We start from the raw sequence: 19,399 nt of genomic DNA, 5'->3' as shown, positions 1-19,399 counted from the left end.
AAACGAAACTCAAGCTCGTCAAAGTTGTTTTGTGAACTTTTCTGACATGTAAAACTGTAAATCATTTTATTACACAAAAGAAAGCGTAGTATCGCAATAAGTATCTCATCATTTAGTTAATAATGTATTAAACTTATCTTTAGACAATATGGCATTCTTATGTCCAGTGAGAATAAGACGGGGGAAGAAAAAGAAATGTGAGTACTTAATGGAGCTTTCATCGTGGGAACTTTATGTCAATGACCTCCAACTTTCTACATATAAATGTAAAACTAGTAATTTCGCCTTGTTTGTCATATACCACCCATATCGAGAGAGTAATTAGTCGCGATACGTGACTGGTTTATTCCTGTAATAATGTAAAAACGTGGAGCTTTAAGCTTCAAGCTATAAATGCATGTCATAAACAGGAGATATATATTATTTTATTTGGTAAATACAATGTATTACGCTAAAAGCCATGTTTATTAACGTATTAACTAAACAAGAAGTTATTAGTAAATAGTAACCACTAGGCATAGAAATTTCTATATAGCTAATTTTTCTATAGCAAGCAGTGGAGACTCAGACAAGGATTTGTCCAGACCAGGCTCAGGACTCAGCCCTGGCATGGGCAGGATCACTGGATCAGCAAGCATAGAGACCTTAGTGAGAGTTGGAATAGAGAAGGAACATGGCCTAAGTCCAGATTCCAAAATGGTTGTGCTGCATGATTTTGCACCCTGTGTTGATGATGAGTTAGAGGTAATTTCTATTTTCATATTAGGTATTGTGAAGTTAGTGTTTAGCAGGCATACCGGCAAATAAACTTAAAAAACTTATCTGTCCACTATATTTATTTTAAAGTTCAATCAACATTTTTGCTTATAATTAATATATTAGACATAAAACTTTTGACCATACCTCGCAACCGAGCTAGCAAATCTGTAGCAGTTGTACTCCAGGGTTATCACTACTACACATAAACTAAAGTACAAAAAATATTTTTTCTTTGTTTTCAAACACACCAATATGTATTTTCAAGCAATGAAAATTCCATGTTAATATTTGAAAGAAACGCGAAAAAGAAACGTGATTTTATAAACAAAATAACAGATAGATTGAAACGCATCTAATATTGACATTGACCTGTTAATTTATATTATTTGACAGTAAATTAAACCGGGTTATATCGGAAGAGGGTCAACAAGGTTCTTGACCAATTTTATTAATCTTACATACAATAAAGTTAAAGCAAAATGGTTCGTCATAATCGCCAACCCTGACACAAAACTGTCATATGCTACGGTTTTGCTAGCTCCGTTGCGAGGTATGCTTTTGACAAAATAAAAATATTAAATTGGAAATGTGATCTTGGTAACACTAATCTATATATACAATGCTAAATATAGCAAGAGTTGCATGATGAATCCATATTATGTTTTACAGGTAAAACGCGGTCAAATTGTAAATGTATTGTATCGAGAAAATGATTGGGTGTATGTGATAGTGGCAGAGTCACGGAGAGAGGGCTTTATACCTCACTCGTACTGTGCTCCCTGCGAGCACCATGACTTGAAGAAGAAATTACCGAGGAGTAGATCGCCTGCTGACATACAACACAGAGATGTTTCACAGTAAGTTATTAAGTCTATTATGTTCCCTTTCTAGTTATAGTATGGTTTCAAGCCTGACTTATTATGATGGTCTTAAAATTCACTATTTCTTTAGTATGATCAGGCACTGTTACAAGCCAATTCATTCATAATTCCAAAAATATATTTATATAATCCCTATATTGTTAGTGTCTCAGAGGCTTAGGCGTAAATATATAGTTTCATAATTATCATAGCATTCAATTTGATTGCATCTGATGTAAAATCAGACTAAGAACAGCAGAAAATGAAATCTTGGTACATGTTTTAGTAGGATCTTGGACTTTATTTTGACCACCATTTTTCTAGTGATAATCACCAAATTTCTGGTAATAATTTCTGTTTTTTTTTTTTTCAGATTATCAGTCTCAGACGGTGCAACAAACGATGGGCACTCGGAGCTGGGCAGCGAGGGTGAGGCCTGTCCGTTCAGCAAAGATCCCTCGGGCAGATATGTGGTGCTCTACACCTTCACTGCCCGGGATGAGAATGATGTTGATGTCGAAAGAGGGGAGTTTGTTACGGGTAAATAAAAAACTCTTAAAATAATTTGAAAACTTACAGTTTCGTTCTTATGCCAAATGACGCATTGACATTTCCTCACTGACAATCCAACCTCTAGACTGAGCTTAGGCCAATTTCATGAAACCGATTCTGCCAAAAATACGGGGGTGCGGGGGGACGAGGTGAGCAAATCCCGTGCCGTGATTGGTCCGTTCAAAGACACGGACCAATCACGGCACGGGATTGACTCTAAGATGGAGTAACGCTACCGTATGTGTGGCAGAGGGGGTAGCGCGACTATGCTATGTCTAGAGGTTGGATTGTCTGTGCATTTCCTATACGATAAACATGTTCATTGGTGCATCTGCTGATATGGTGATGACTTGCCATAATGTGGTGCCGCTGCCACTACACCATTCAAGACAGGTTGCACTCAATTTCAATAACATGGTTGGAATATGGATGCTCCGGCAAGAGTAACATGAGCCAACCATTTTATTTATTTATTTATTAGAGCTTTCATTTTTCTACAGAGAATTGTAAATTTTTAAGTTAACCATACCCAACCATATCTAGCTGCTATTTATTCAATGATTAGACATATGATAATTTTTAATTTAAATACTAGACGGCTAATACTAACCAATTTTTATAGCAATCAGACTACTTATCCACCATCCACCACTTAGCTGCTTATCTTAAGATGGTGGATTATTCACAAGTTTATCTAATTAGAAGATTTCATATGAATACTTTATTGATTGTTTGTATTTTCCAGTTTTGAACAGAGAAGACCCAGACTGGTACTGGATCGTGCGAAGTGACGGGCAGGAAGGTTTTATACCTTCTGGCTTTGTGTATCCCGCTGTAGTACAAGGTAACAAGAAAATTAACTACTATTTTATAATAAACCTTAGGTATAGAAAGAAATCAGAAATCAGAAATTTATTTGCTTAAAACACGGTCAGTACAAAGGTACACAGAGGTATTAAGTTCCACATGCTTTGTCAGTAGAGACATGCAAATATTCACACTTATTCTAGTAACTAAACTATCTTTACGAAACCAACCTTTAAGAAACCTACTACTCAAAGATTGTCTAGAAGAGATCACTTTTTAGAGAGAATAACACCAATTTTTTGTCTATGGTTGTATAGATTCTTTATTTTATTTTATCCTTTGATATTGCCTGAGAAATTCGCAATTAACAGACGAGCGTGCGAGTCCGTATCGTTAACATGAAACAGCCGCTAAGTTTTTTATAGAAATACAATACCTACAATCGTTTTTAGGGTTCCGTACCCAAAGGATAAAAACGGGACCCTATTACTAAGACTCCGCTGTCCAATGTGTCCGTCCGTCCGTCTGTCACCAGGCTGTATCTCACGAACCGTGATAGCTAGACAGTTGAAATTTTCACAGATGATGTATTTCTGTTGCCGCTATAACAACAAATACTAAAAACAATAAAATAAAGATTTAAGTGGGGCTCCCATACAACAAACGTGATTTTTGACCGAAGTTAAGCAACGTCGGGCGGGGTCAGTACTTGGATGGGTGACCGTTTTTTTTTGCTTGTTTTGCTCTATTTTTTGTTGATGGTGCGGAACCCTCCGTGCGCGAGTCCCACTCGCACTTGGCCGGTTTTTTATTCGTAAACAGTGTGTATGATTAATGACAACAATTTTACTACTTTTGAGAGTAATTAAACTAAATATTAACAGCGAATCAGCAAGACAACCCGCAGCCGCAACCACAGCACTCCCCACCGGCCAACCCCAACAGTACCGTGATGTCCGCCAGCACCAACAACACGCACAACGACGGCCGCTACCACGGCACGGAGCTAGTCATGCTGTACGATTATAAGGTAACCGCCAGCCTATTATGGATAGCTTTATCCATCTTTATCCACGTGATAAAATAACTGTCACTGTTTAACACCGTGGGAAAGAAAGTGACGGACACCGTTTTATCACGCTGTCACGTAGACAAGAACGACCATCATATCCGTACAGTAAGGCTAAGATGGCCGGCTCTTTATCATTTGTCACCATGGCTGTCAAGTTCTAACAAATATGTAAGTGCGAAAGTGACGCATAGCATGACAAGTGATAAAAATGCGACCATGATAGCTGGTCTGAACTGATTTATACAGTGAAAATTATATCATGTTGGTTTTCGAAAAGAAAAAAATATGTGTTTCTAATGCGTTCTTTCGGAGCGTTACAGCATCCTAATAGTTCGGTCAAAAACTACTGCAGTCCCTCGTGAACCCTTTTGCAGGGTTCCAAGGCAACTCCACGTTGACGAAAGGAGATTTGTGTAAAATCGTACATTACTCGATTTTGGTTTCACCCGGACAGGGGAAAAAACTAGAGTAGTGATTGAATGAGAGAATGATGTTTAGAACCGTTTTACGTCGTAAGGAGTGCGATGCCAAATCAAATAATTGTAACTACTAGCAGCAGGTTCGTAATTTGAAAAAAATAGGCGCAACTGTGGTGCCCGGGGCCTACCCTGTTTAAGGCTTAGAACGCACTGCGATTAATTTCTTGCAGTTTCAGTCTAATTTCTTACGGTTACAGTCTTGCCAGTGCGTGCGCTTATGAACTTTATGAAGCATATCGTACGCAACACTTTGCGGTCTTAAAACCGCAAGAAATTTATCGCAGTGCATTCTAAGCCTAAGGGCTGATGTAGATGGCGCGTGAACTCGCATGCGATTTTAGTTACATTGCGGACTGTTGGTTACGTCCAATAGGCTACATGACTAATTTTCATTTATGGAATCAATCGATCGGGTTTTTAACCGCCTTCAAAAAAAAAGTAGGTTCTCAGTTTGACCCGTATGTATGTATGTATGTATGTATGTATGTATGTATGTATGTATGTATGTATGTATGTATATTTGTTCGCGATTATCTCGCGTTTGGCTGAACCGATTTTGATGCGGTTTTCAGAAAAGTGTTTGTTACATTCTGGAGAAGGTTTTAGTATACATAGATCTGAGCTGATGCTGAACCCTGGCTGTACCTAGTGGAACTCAGGTTTGGTGCAACATAGGCCCACGCTGTTTTGGGTCATCCGACACGCCTTGATGAGCACTTGGGAGAGCAGTACCCAAGATAGAGCTGATGCTGAACCCTGGACGTACCTAGTGGAACTCAGGTTTGGTGCAACATAGGCCCACGCTGTTTTGGTCATCCGACGCGTCTTGATGAGCACTTGGAAGAGCAGTACCCAAGATAGAGCTGATGCTGAACCCTGGATGTACCTAGTGGAACTCAGGTTTGGTGCAACATAGGCCCACGCTGTTTTGGTCATCCGACGCGTCTTGATGAGCACTTGGCAGAGCAGTACCCAAGATAGAGCTGATGCTGAACCCTGGCTGTACCTAGTGGAACTCAGGTTTGGTGCAATATAGGCCCACGCTGTTTTGGTCATCCGACACGCCTTGATGAGCACTTGGGAGAGCAGTACCCAAGATAGAGCTGATGCTGAACCCTGGATGTACGTAGTGGAACTCAGGTTTGGTGCAACATAGGCCCACGCTGTTTTGGTCATCCGACACGCCTTGATGAGCACTTGGGAGAGCAGTACCCAAGATAGAGCTGATGCTGAACCCTGGATGTACGTAGTGGAACTCAGGTTTGGTGCAACATAGGCCCACGCTGTTTTGGTCATCCGACGCGTCTTGATGAGCACTTGAAAGAGCAGTACCCAAGATAGAGTTGATGCTGAACTCTGGCTGTACCTAGTGGAACTCAGGTTTGGTGCAACATAGGCCCACGCTATTTTGGTCATCTGTCACATCTTGATGAGCACTTGGGAGAGTAGTGCCCAAGATGGAGCTGATGCTGAACTCTGGATGTACCTAGTGGAACTCAGGTTTAGTTCAACATAGGCCCACGCTGTCTTGGTCATCCGACGCGTCTTGATGAGCACTTGGGAGAGCAGTACCCAAGATAGAGCTGATGCTAAACCCTGGATGTACCTAGTGGATCTCAGGTTTGGTGCAACATAGGCCCACGATGTTTTGGTCATCCGACGCGTCTTGATGAGCACTTGGAAGAGCAGTACCCAAGATAGAGCTGATGCTGAACCCTGGATGTACCTAGTGGAACTCAGGTTTGGTGCAACATAGGCCCAAGCTATTTTGGTCATCTGTCACATCTTGATGAGCACTTGGGAGAGCAGTACCCACGATATAGCTGATGCTGAACCCTGGCTGTACCTAGTGGAACTCAGGTTTGGTGCAACAAAGGCCCACGCTATTTTGGTCATCCGTCACATCTTGATGAGCACTTGGGAGAGCAGTACCCTAGATATAACTGATGGTGAACACTCCTAGTGGAACTCAGATTTGGTACAACTTAGGCACACTTTGTTTTGGTTAGCCGACTTATCGTCATGTGCCTATGTTGCAGAGTTCCACTAGGTGGGTCGATCAACTATTTTCTAACCGCCTTTAAAAAAAGGAAGTTCTCAGTTTGACCCGTATGTTTGTATGTATGTTTCTTCGTGATTATCTCGTGTTTGACTGAACCGATTTTGATGCCGTTTTCAGAAAAGTGTTTGTTACATTCTGGAGAAAGTTTTAGTGTCCAGTACATGGATGGTTAGAAAAACCAATTGGATCCGGTAGGTGGCGATGCTATCGGTATACCTACCATCAAATTTAAGTTGCTGAATCCGATTTAGATAAAATAGTGGCAGTGGGAGTCGGAGTCGGATTCGGATTCGGACTGGGAATAGGAGTGGGACTGGGACTGGAAGTGGGAGTGGCAGTGGGAGTAGGAGCAATATTAATACAAATCGTTTAGCACCGAAACGTCATCTTATGTTTTGTCGCGATTATCATCGAGTTAGGCCATCAGTTCAGCAACATTAGTAGGTAAGCAGTTACTTCCTAGCCCAAAACTAAATGGAGATCCTAACAAACAAGTATTTTAGCCCAAAACCTAAAATAAATGAAGTACCTATCACTAAAAATTAAAAATTAAATTAAATATGTAAATAAAAAAGAATAAAAAAATTAAAAATAAACAAAAAGAAAACCAAAACAAAATGACTTAATACTAAATTACACTAAAACTAAATGGAGAGCCTAACAAACTAGTATTTTAGCCCAAAACCTAAACCTAAAATAAATGATTGACCTATCACTAAAAAGTAAAAAATAAAATAAAATAAATAAAAAATAATAAATAACTTAAAAATAACCAAAAAGAAAACCAAAACAAAATAACTTCATATAAATTCTTTTTTTAAAAAAAGGGAACCGCCTTCAAAAAACCAACCCACTGAAAAGCATAAAATAATTTTTATATGGCACCCCTATACATGTCCAGTCCCTATATCCCGTCGTAAAGCAAATTTCTGCCAAAAAGTAATTAATACCTAACAACAAGAAAATTAATAATCATCCGGGTAATTACTTAGTTTTTGAAGGCGGTGCCAAACCGACAAAAACATTCTTTGCTACCAATCAGAAAAAAAATACGAGTATGTATGTAGTACCTACAAGAACTAAATTAATGAGTAAACTAAGTATGTATTTATAATGCAAGTACATGCAGCGTTCTTCGTTGTCTAAAATATCGGTTCTCTAAAATTTTGGTTTGGCACCGACTTCAAAAACGAAGTAATTACCCGGATGATTATTAATTTTCTTGTTATTAGGTATTAATTACTTTTTGGCAGAAATTTGCTTTACAACGGGATATAGGGACTGGACATGTATAGGGGTGCCATATAAAAATTATTTTATGCTTTTCAGTGGGTTGGTTTTTTGAAGGCGGTTCCCTTTTTTTAAAAAAAGAATTTATATGAAGTTATTTTGTTTTGGTTTTTAGGATAAAATGTCTATATGGGACCCATTGCATTAAAGTAACACAAAAGTCAGAAATTGTAGTCAAAGGCCGACAGTCGCACTTCACTCGCGAAACGCCCTATACAAAACGGCAAGGGGCCGTGAAGTCAAGGTCTCTGGGAGCCCATCTTGTAGTATGGACAAAACAAGAAAATTGCGTTTTTGTCGGTAAAATATTGCGTTTATGTATATAGTTGCCATACAATATTTTTTTGGATGAAATGTAAGGAATCGAATGGTACCCTTACTTTTATCGTTTTTGGAAGTTAAAAAAAAAAACTTAATATTTGAAACTTTCAGGTCCTGTATTTTTGTAATTTTTCAATATTTTATTTTAATATCCACATTATTGTGATAAAATGCTCGTTTGCTATCTATTTTACTAGACTTTGTTATAAAATTCAACATGTGTCATCATCCCTATTCAACCGTCCGATCACAACCCGCAATGTAATGAAACTCGCACCGTCTAAATGAGCCCTAATGGTACCCATAGGCATGCAACCCGTTTCACAAATATTGGCAACCTGCAGGCGCAGGCGCCGGACGACCTGTCGGTGAAGCGCGGCGAGTGGGTGTACGCGGACCTGACGCAGCAGACCGTGGAGGGCTGGCTGTGGGCGCACGCGCCCAAGGCGCGCCGCTCCGGGTTCATCCCAACCGCATACGCGCGCGCGCCCCGCACCACCACGCTCTGACCGGCCACCTCACCTCACTACAAGTAGGGTTGCCAGATCGAAAGCCGCTATTATCGGGAAAAAATATAAATTTTTCGGGATTTTGGGCCTTAAGTCGGGAAAAAAACCTATCAAATTAAATTAATTGTATTAAAAACAACGATATTTTACATTATTGGCACTGCGTCAGCTGCTCTGCCCAATCTCGCCACGCGCGCCCCGCGCGCGCGCTGACGGGCTCGACGCGGGTCGCTTGCTCGCTCGACGACAGTTCGGAACTTGAAATGATTGCTTTATAACGTGAAGCTGTTTTTCGGGACAATTTTCACTTCGTCGGGAATCGGGAACACATGCTAAAAATCGGGAGAATCCCGCCGAATCCCGACCATCTGGCAACCCTAACTACAAGTGCCTCGATCTAAGGGCTCATCCACAGAACAAGTTAGAATGGCGATGCGAGCAGGGTACGTGTCGCCGCCGGCTTTGAGCAAACGCTCGCATGCTACTCGCCCGCGCTGACCGAAAAACCGGCCAAGTGCGAGTCGGACTCGCGCACGGAGGTTTCCGCACCATCAACAATAAATAGAGCAAAACAAGCAAAAAAACGGTCACCCATCCAAGTACTGACCCCGCCCGACGTTGCTTAACTTCAGTCAAAAATCACGTTTGTTGTATGGGAGCCCCACTTAAATCTTTATTTTATTCTGTTTTTAGTATTTCTTGTTATAGCGGCAACAGTAATACATCATCTGTGAAAATTTCAACTGTCTAGCTATCACGGTTCGTGAGATACAGCCTGGTGACAGACGGACGGACGGACGGATGGACGGACAGCGGAGTCTTAGTAATAAGGTCCCGTTTTTACCCTTTGGGTACGGAACCCTAAAAAGAAGTAAACATGCCTTTTGCGCCACAATAACGTTCAGATTAAGAAGCCAGACATTCACCACGCACACAAGTTTTTACTACCGTTGCGCGAGTGTTAGTAAATGTGGTGAGGAACGAGCGGCGACACCGGTTCCGATACTAACTGCGCGCGATAGCCATTCTAACCTCTTTAATATGTTCTGTGGGCGCATCCATTCATTACATCACACGTTTAGGGGGGAGGGGGTCAAGAAAATGTGACATGTTGTGACAAAGGGGAGGGGGGAGTCACAAACTTTGTGACGTCACTTTAAGTACATCTGTAACCGAAAATTATTTTGATATTTATTCACTGTTAACAGTTAAATAACATTTTTTGCAATGATATTCGTTTTTATGGATGTATTTTTATTCCTAATCGGTTTCGTGTTATACATTTCTAACAATGCTCTTGTCAAAAATATTTATTTTTTGTTAAAATAATAAAAACTAATTGAAATTGTTGATTTAGTTGAAAACAAAATTGCCAAATATGTGACGTCGCACCAGGGGTGAAGCGGTAACCCAAATGTGACCATAGAGGAGAGGGGAGGGTCAAAAAATCTTCAAATACGTGTGATGCAATTAATGGATGACCCCTTAATGTTGCGGCCACACATATCGGGATTCGGCGAATATTACTAATGGCGTCTCATTCATTTCTCTTGGATAGCGAGAGTCGCCGTCTCGTATATTCGCCGAATCCTGATAGGTATGTGTGGCCGCACCCTAATAGTACTCGTATCAACATTTCTGTACATTTTTAATGGGTCCGTAATAGTAAAAGCTTTTATAATATTTGTATAAGTACGTAATGCAGTGCCTCCAACTTAGCCTTTTATACTATAACATATGTGTCCATGTAATTGTAAAATATAGGTAAAGGCTTCGTCACACAGGCGCGTTTTCCGGGCGGGGCGTAAGCGGCGCGTGAGCGTTTTATATGTAAAAGGGGCGCGCCCCGCCCGGAAAACGCGCCTGTGTGACGAAGCCTTAAATCGTCTTCCAGCATATCTTCCAATTCGACGTAAACATTATTTTTAGCTAGTGTAAAAATATCCGTCCAAAATTGACTGAATCTCATATTACGCTTTATATTTTAACTTTTTATAACATAGTTGTAAGGGTTTATGTAATATCATTTTGAAATAAAATAATTAGATATGTAACATTATTTTATTTTCTACCACATAATTACTACTATTAAATTGTTTATTAATCCAAGTCGGCGATCAGATTTTTCTTCTTTTTCTTGGCCTGTTGTTTGATTTCATCCTTGATTGTCCAATCTTTTAACTGTTCTTCCACTTTCTTGATATCTTGCTCTGAGACCGTGATATTAAGCTGCAAATCTATCTGTTCACTCCTAATAAACTTTAGTGCTTCTAATTTCTCCTTGAGGAAGGGCCCCTGTTGACTCTCTAGCAGGTTTCGGTAATTTGAAAGTTTTTCATTGCGAATGTCGTCACAATGCATTTCTGTTAGTCTTCTCAAGGATTCTTTGCGAGACAGCTTGTGATGAGACCTGTTAACAAAATGTGTTATATCTTACTATAGGACTACTGTCAACTTTTTAACCCTTTGAACGCCACGCCTATCGTGCGCGGCGCGTCACCGTGAACCTTTTAGAAAGCACGAAGATTGATATTGTATTGGCCTATAGCCATGCGCGTCAGTTGACGTCTTTGGCGGTGAAGGGTTAAATGATGACTTGAATAAATACTGTCCAAAATCACTACATAGTATAACACAAAGTCGCTTCCCTGTCTGTCTGTATGTATGCTTAGATCTTAAAAACTACGCAACGGATTTTGATGCGGTTTTTTTAATAGATAGAGTGATTCAAGAGGAAGGTTTATGTATAATTTGTTAACCTGTGCGAAGCCGGGGCGGGTCGTGCTAAGTAAATTGAAAAGCATAGTTGGTCCTACATAATTTAAACTCAATCTATATACAGACTAACTCTTTTTAAATGTTAAGTAAATACAATTGAGTTAAAACTTACTCTGGATGTGCCTTGTATTCAATATTTAATTGCTCCAGGACCCACTCAAACTTCTTGTAGTCATAAGTGCGGAGGTACTTCAACAATTTCTTCCTCCTGTCTATTAGCTCTTGCACAGTTTTCTGAAAAAGAAAATGTTCTGTTAGAGTTGTTGATTATGAATTTTTAGTCTGATCCTTTGTGCGCAGTATATCTAATTAACACATTCCCGAAAACCCGACTATCTGATTTTTATGATTTCGTTCCCGGGCCGGACCACCGGACCACCGATAGTCGGGGTTGTGGTACTACAGCTTTATATGACGAAATTGTTGTGGCCTGGTGCGGATGTCTTGTTTGGCTGGGTGGCAATGAATGTGTTAATAAACCAGCTACAGTTATGTTCTGCTACTGTCAATATTCACTACCTACAAACCTCAAATAGCAAATAAATAATTTGTGACTTTGACATTTGTGTTAAAGGGTAAAATAAAGATACATACTACTAGGGCAAGTTTTTGAGTTTAAGGGTTAATAACAATTAACATAAACATGTGCCAACCTTTGCAAGTACATTTCTTGGAAACTTTTCCATGGTGACCTGAAGACAACGAATTCTCGCAGTAAGCTTTGCAACTGAAAATAATATATTTACATTATGATTTGCATTTATTGAAATTGACTTCTGTAATTAAAAATGTTGAGAGTAAGTAAGATATGAAATAGTGTTCGACCGCAGTTAGGGTTTTGGTAGGTTTCGGCATAAAATTCATGGTTCGACCACACTAACTAGAGCACAACCAAACCTTCGGTTGTGGCCAAGAATCTGGTTTTGTTCAAACACTAATACTGATTTTGTTTTTCTATATGATCAGGCTACATGCCAGCAGTTATACAGCTAAATTATTTATACAACCAGACAACCAGAAAACCACTTAAATAAGGACTGAAAAGAAACAGAGGTGAAATGCAAGCACTTTTAATACAGTTCATAAAGACAAACAACTGAAAATGAGCCTGTAGTAAATAAGAAATATTTACAGTTTTGAATGATTCACCACGGTAAGTTTTACTAGACTTATATAGACCGAGATATGAACCGTGATTACCTTTACTCACCCATAACCTGTGAACAAGATGCATGTAACTGCGTCGAAATATCGGGAGCTCGAAAACAATACTAAAGGTAATCACGGTTCATATCCCGGTCTTTAGTGAAGAAATATTTACTCTTTGTCTCAGCAGTATTATCATCATATGCATGCCTCCTGACTCTGTCCACAAGTTCCAGCTTGACCAATTCGTTATGGTGCTTATTGCCTAGGAACGCTGCTGAGAATATTTTGTTCACCGATTCTGGGGCACTGAAAAATTAAATTCCCATTAATTTATTCTAATCAGGACTAGAAATAGCAAAAATCTAACTTCAGAGAAATATAATACATTGTATTCACAGGCGGTAACATAAGAGGGTCATTCTACAGCAATCTCGTTCCCCTGGCTATGTCTATGTTTGTAGATGGAACTTGGCACGAGTTACATAGTCACCAAATATGAGATGCTAATAAACCGGCATCTCCTGGGAATTTGCAAATATTTATGGCGAGGGGAATAAGATTTTTGTAGAATGGTCAAAAGACGTCAGAGGTGTAAAAAATTAAGATGTGTTTATAGGTTATGTTGCATTAATTATATCATAAAATATCATAATGGATTCAAGTATGATACTTACTCGTTAGCTTCTTCACTTAGAGAATACTCATGACCTAAAGACGTCTCCGAAATCGGCGGAAGACCTTCTAAGTCGCCAGATTTGGCCGGTTTGTAAGCTGGTACATATTCGGGTCTCACCCATTTGAATTTCACTTGTTGTTTTATACCACGTGATTGTATGATAGTAGTTGTAAGTCGGCGTAACATTTTAGTTAAATTTGCACTATTTATTCCAAGGAATATTGATTATTTTATTGAAAACTATGTTATTTTATTTAGATTTTGACAGTACACTTGCCACAGGTAACAAAACAACGAGCAATACTAGTGCTGTATCGAAAATAACTCGTTAACCGTTATTTTATAACTCGTTATTTCAAATTAAAAAAAAACTTAACAATATTGACGGCCTGCGTTGCCAGTTTTGTCTTTATCTGACGGACTAGCATGAGTTGCATTCTCGCGCGCGACTTCAAGTATGGACTCGCGCGCGAGAACGCAACTCATGCTAGACCGAGTAGACCGCATGATTCGTGATTAGGGTTGCCAACCGTACTATATTATAATTATAGAGTAAGACCAAAGAAAGTCTGCAGCGCAATAATTTGACAGCGAATTAAAAAACTATATATGGCAATGTTTTTTAACAGTCAGTAAACGTCATTCACTATGGTATGTGGTTGTCAAAATCGTTTAAATATTCGTTGTGTTTTGTGATGAACGGAAAAAACATGGTGAAACCTTACAAAACCAGCGCGCGGGCGTTACTTTTCCGCAAGACGAATAATTTTACACTTGTAAAAAATCAGCACGAGGCGATTCAAGCTCAAAAACGACAATGTTTACAAAATTTGGAGTTGATGACGGGTAAGTGGAATGAAACATCTTAATACTTGCACCATATTATGTAGATAATATAATATTGGTTTAGTTAATAGACTAAGGTTTTACAGCAAATTGAACACACCTAATAGGTATAGGCATACTTACCTTATGAACTTCCTCTAACATTTCGAGAAACTCATTGGTACTAGCCGGGTTTCGAGCTCGAGCCCACAAGCTCCATATATGCTTGTGCTTACGGCATGATTACCTACTACATAGTTAAAGCTTAAATTTATTTTTAATATATGTTTATTGTTTTAATGGCGGTTTATTTAGTTTTTCCGAAAAGCGAAATTCGCAAATTGCGGGCTATTTCTCTGTCAATCTAAATACGCCTTGATGGGAGTAAAAGAGAAAGATGCCCGCAATTTGCGAGATCCGGTGTTCGCGGTAGACCCTCTGTACCTATTTACCACCAGGCCATCGCGGATATTACAAAAGCTCAATAATTATGATGATGCCAAATGTCACATTCTCCCAATGTTATTTTTCAATATTAGTACATCGTCGGGTGACAAGTAAAAGTCACTAACTAACATCATTGAAATTATTGGACAATAAACCGTGTTACAAGTGTAATAAAGTGCATTGTTACTTTAATTTTTTGATAGTACTTAGTGAGTTTTGCTTGTCACCCGACGATATGTAGGTATACAATATACATATTAATAGTGACATTTATTGTTGGAATTAAATTTATTTAACCATAATGCACAGCTTAATTTTTTCATAGACGGTAAATATGGTAGAAATTTCACAAGTATCAAGACTATGTAATCCATTTTCTGTGGTGTTGTCACATACAGATTTTTATAAACTACTTTTAGTTTAGCGCTGCAGACTTTCTTTGGTCTTACTCTAGTTATATTTTGGCTCTCTGTACTTACTATATACTTTTGGAAAAATAGTACGCTAAAATACTATATTTCTGATTAAAGGTATATTACACTTATGTTTAGTATTTTATCTAAAAGAACTATGTTTTTTTGAAATGTACTATATTTTTGATGCCTTATTCCGGAAAATACTATATTCCACCAAAAAATAGTTGGCAACCCTATTCGTGATTGGCTCGTTGCTTACTTTTGCCGGACACTTTCTGCTAAGAGCGACAGAGAAATTATATATATATATATATATATATATATATATATACCTATCTCTGTTACTCACAGAAGAAAGTGTCTGGCGATAGTTGGTCAAACCAATAAGTCAGTAAATAAGAACAAAAAAAACTATACTCATCCCTTTCTTTTGGGTGCTAGTACTAGTGTAAAACATAGATAGTATGATTCTAATATGAGTATGATGAAAATGTAAAATAATCCTATTATGTATTGACCTATAACTGTATGTTACGAATAATAAATTTCATTTCATTTCATTTCTCTCTGTCTATGTGTGAAATGAAATGACCAAAGAGTAGTATAATGAAATGACACAGTCCTTTGACAAACTATAATTAACCTCTTCAAATTATCCATTTTTCATGTCCAGTGAAATGAGTTAGAATTATTTAGGGTTGGATTGCGTAAAAAACGTACTTACTTCAAAGGAAATAAATAAAAGCTAAAAGTTATTCACCATCCATTTATTGCTTTTCGAGTGCAAACCTCAAACTGGAAAATATTTATATGCAAAAATTTTGTACTAAGTGTACCACTTCACATGACTACATCATAACTAACAAATATTTGAGGAAAAGAATACATGTTCAATTAAAATAAACAATTAAACTATTATATACTTTTACATCTGAATAAATTAAATAAATCACATGTTCTAAATATATTAAACTATACCATACCGTAGAAATTATGCCTCTGATTTTATTAGGTATTAAAACTTCAGCTAACTTTTATAACTGCACTCTCAAAATAGTTACTACAGTATTCCTGTACAATGAGCATCTATTATCTTCATTCTTCATAAAAGCTAGTTTAGACGATGCCAGTTTTTTCTATATTTTTTACTAGCAGGCCAGTACTGGCAGGTACTGTATGTTAAAATAACCGGCGAAGGCAACACATTAGCTTTTAATACAGAAAAGGTTTAAAGTATGTAAGGTTTATTCGGGTAATTCCGGAAATCGGGTAATCCCGAAAATCACTGTAAAATTACTCATATTCCGTTGTAGTAAGAGTCCGCTTTCGGAATTATCCGCCACTATTCGTCATTCGGAAATACCCGAATACACCTTACTAAAAGTAGAGAAGGCCTTATCTGATTTTTCTGATGTGTAGAAACCTTGGAGGATATAATCAAACGGAGACGCCATATCTGTAATTTTCTGTACAAAACAGTCTGCCGATTTTTGCGGGGGAGGGGAACGTCAAATGTATGCGTAACGTAAAAATAGCCATGTCAGATAAACGTCAGTCCATACATTGTGTATGACCGTTGGCCGCCTATTTTCGACAGAGGGGAAAGCCTGTTAATGGCTACTCCGTTTAGTTGTATCCTCCAAGGTAGAAACAATTCATCACTGGCATCACCTAAACTTCAAATCATAATTTATGAAACCTTGTAATGACTAAATTTGGCCTTGAATTACTTATTTTAAAGTTAATTTAATTTAGTATAAAATCCCAGTCCAAAGTAGCTTTTATGTTTCACATAATCATTTACATATGGAATGTTTGAAACCCATTTCACGATAAAAAAAAAAACAGTCCCAAGAACTAAAATAAATAAGAGCAACTACCGTACGAGAAATTCACAATAACAATTGGTATTATTTTACAAGTTCACTTATTTACAACACTACTTTGTGCTAAGTTTGTTATTCTGGCCACGCTTTCGAATCAAAAGTTATCGGCCACTCCATAGTAAGAATGGCCAATTATGAGTGGCCAATTCACCCTAATCAACAAAGAGAAAAAAGTTCTTGATTTTGTGTTGCAGTGACCCTCAATCTAGAAGTTAAAATCAAATAAGTCATGACCATCGATTTATACAGAAATACGGACTAGTTCAAAAGACAATCATCACGTCATGAAAGCAGGGAATATGATTCACAGATGAATCAAAACATTATAGTTACTGGTTAAATTATATTTGAAACAGTTTGTGTAAAAAATCTACATTGGGCTTTAGTGTCTAAAGATCGGTTTTCCTAGGACAGCGGTGCCGTCATATAGCGGCCGTCTCCATACTAAATAATACGGCTAAATATGGATGTCGTAGTATTTGTATGGAGACGGCCGCTATATGACGGCACCGCTATCGGAGGAAACCAAAGCTTAAGTAAGGGTACCACTCTCTCACTAAGCAATATGTGAGACGCAAATACTAATTCGACCTGTCCAATTTCTTTGTCCCTAAGGCTAAGATATTGTTGTGCCCCAAACATGTTTCATTCAACTTGCCCATACTTATGTTTCCACTCTTAATAAATTAATACTGGGCTCCATTCGCTACTTAATTATTATAAATATTATTTCTTCCTATACTACGTATAAGATAAAAAAATGTCTTTTATTATAACCTCTATACTTTGACTGCTCAAATTAAACTAAATTATGTTAGCTATTTAACTTACAACAATGTTATAGTTATAGTAGAAACGTAAAACAGAGTTGCACAGATATGCGCATAAATTCATTAAACACCGAAATAAAGTATAACAAATTAAAATATATTAGTTATTATATAATTATAGGGTAAGTAAATTTGAAATGCAAATAATAATTACAGTTTAGTGACCAGATGTAAAATTCAGTTTCAGGGGCTCCGTACGTAGGTTTATCATTATCAGTTATTTTATACGCGAAAACCACAGAACAAGTTAGAATGGCGATGCGAGCAGAGTACGTGTCGCCGCCGGTTTTGAGCAAACGCTCGCATGCTACTCGCCCGCGCTGACCGAAAACGAAGTAAACATGCCTTTTTGCGCCACAATAACCTTCAGATTAAGAAGCCAGACATCAAATCTGTCTAAAGGAGGCGTATCCATTCACGACGCGCACACAAGTTTTTACTACCGTTGCGCGAGTGTTAGTAAATGTGGAGAGGAACGAGCGGCGACACCGGTTCCGTTACTAACTGGCCGCGATAGCCGTTCTAACCTCTTTAATAATGTTCTGTGGCGAAAACGGACAGATTTCCGTATGACTATACTTAGTAAAAAAAACATGCAAAAAATATCAACGATGCAACCAATATAACTGTATAAAACAAGTTTGAGATGTCAAATTTGGAAAATTAGGAACAGCACCAAATAATACATATGGATGTATAATATCACTATAAATATTTTTGGTTAATATTTTAAATCAATCCGGTACACTCGCACCCACTGGTACTTTGTTAAACGACAAAAAGTGGCTAAAATCAGAAAAATCTAAAATCAAAAGCACCAACATCTACAGTCATATTGTGCTTTAAGACGCAAAATCCATAAGCATCAAACAGTTGCAACGTTGCGAAATCTTAAAAATGTACACGCAATATGACAACTACCTGTCTATTATCTGATTTATAGCACATACATCAACTAGCATATTATCTGTTATAGTCATCCTCGTGTCTATTCAAGGTGGAAGACTCTACAAATTTTCTCAGACGAATGTTATGACTATAACAGTTTTTAGCAAGAGATTAAAATGTGGAAAGGGGCCACACACGAATCAGTATCATTTAGCCTAAGTAAAAATATTTCCACCACACCACACGGAAAAGGCTGTCTTGATTATTCGAAAACTGATGTGAAAGTTGCGTTTTATCCACATGTGTGGCAAAGTAATCTAGTGCAAATTTAGAGTTATTTCCTATGATGACCGGTAGAATTAACTTTAAAATGAAATGAAATTCCTCGCGTTGGTGTGGTGAAAATTTTTTCTACACTCGGTGGCAAAATTTGTTTAACCCTCACAACGCCTAAGATTCCGCTTTTCGAACCACTCGCTACGCTCGTGGTTTTATTTTGAATATTTAGCTTGCTCGGTTATCAATATTAGCACGAGCGGTTAAACAACAACTTAGTCCCCTTGTATAACAAATAACTATTAAACTTATAATGGATTCATGTTAGATTCTAACTTGCCTTAAGGGTTATGGACACACGCCTTAAGGCCAAAACTATTTCTAAAGCTGTTTTTACAGTTACAAAATTAGACAATATGCTTGAAAAATGCTAATGTCTAAATGAGCATTCTATAAAAAGGGAAAACGTAAAACCACTTCAAAAAATTTGCAACCGGACGATTTCAGAACATTTAGG

General features: G+C 38.0%; 2 protein-coding genes across 2 annotated transcripts; one reads left to right on the top strand and one right to left on the bottom strand.

Moving 5' to 3' along the window:
- On the top strand, positions 1 to 8,719 carry LOC134657310 (SH3 domain-containing protein Dlish). The gene is made up of 7 exons (XM_063512884.1): positions 1 to 197; positions 551 to 744; positions 1,429 to 1,616; positions 1,993 to 2,159; positions 2,917 to 3,015; positions 3,863 to 4,008; positions 8,547 to 8,719. Exons 1-7 carry the CDS (start codon positions 149 to 151, stop codon positions 8,709 to 8,711), a joined length of 1,008 nt encoding a protein of 335 aa, XP_063368954.1. The 5' UTR covers positions 1 to 148; the 3' UTR covers positions 8,712 to 8,719.
- A 2,078-nt stretch (positions 8,720 to 10,797) lies between these two features.
- Positions 10,798 to 13,563, bottom strand: LOC134656736 (small ribosomal subunit protein uS15m). The gene is made up of 5 exons (XM_063512251.1): positions 13,313 to 13,563; positions 12,811 to 12,944; positions 12,143 to 12,216; positions 11,602 to 11,723; positions 10,798 to 11,121 (listed from the first exon to the last, which is right to left on the bottom strand). The coding sequence occupies exons 1-5, from the start codon at positions 13,498 to 13,500 to the stop codon at positions 10,812 to 10,814; spliced, it is 828 nt and encodes a 275-aa protein (XP_063368321.1). The 5' UTR covers positions 13,501 to 13,563; the 3' UTR covers positions 10,798 to 10,811.
- Positions 13,564 to 19,399: the final 5,836 nt, after the last annotated feature.

Source organism: Cydia amplana, chromosome 19 (genome assembly GCF_948474715.1).
Source record: "Cydia amplana chromosome 19, ilCydAmpl1.1, whole genome shotgun sequence".
Classification (NCBI taxonomy): domain Eukaryota; kingdom Metazoa; phylum Arthropoda; class Insecta; order Lepidoptera; family Tortricidae; genus Cydia; species Cydia amplana.
Note: the sequence above shows the minus strand (reverse complement) of the source record. Positions and strands in the feature narration are given on the sequence as shown.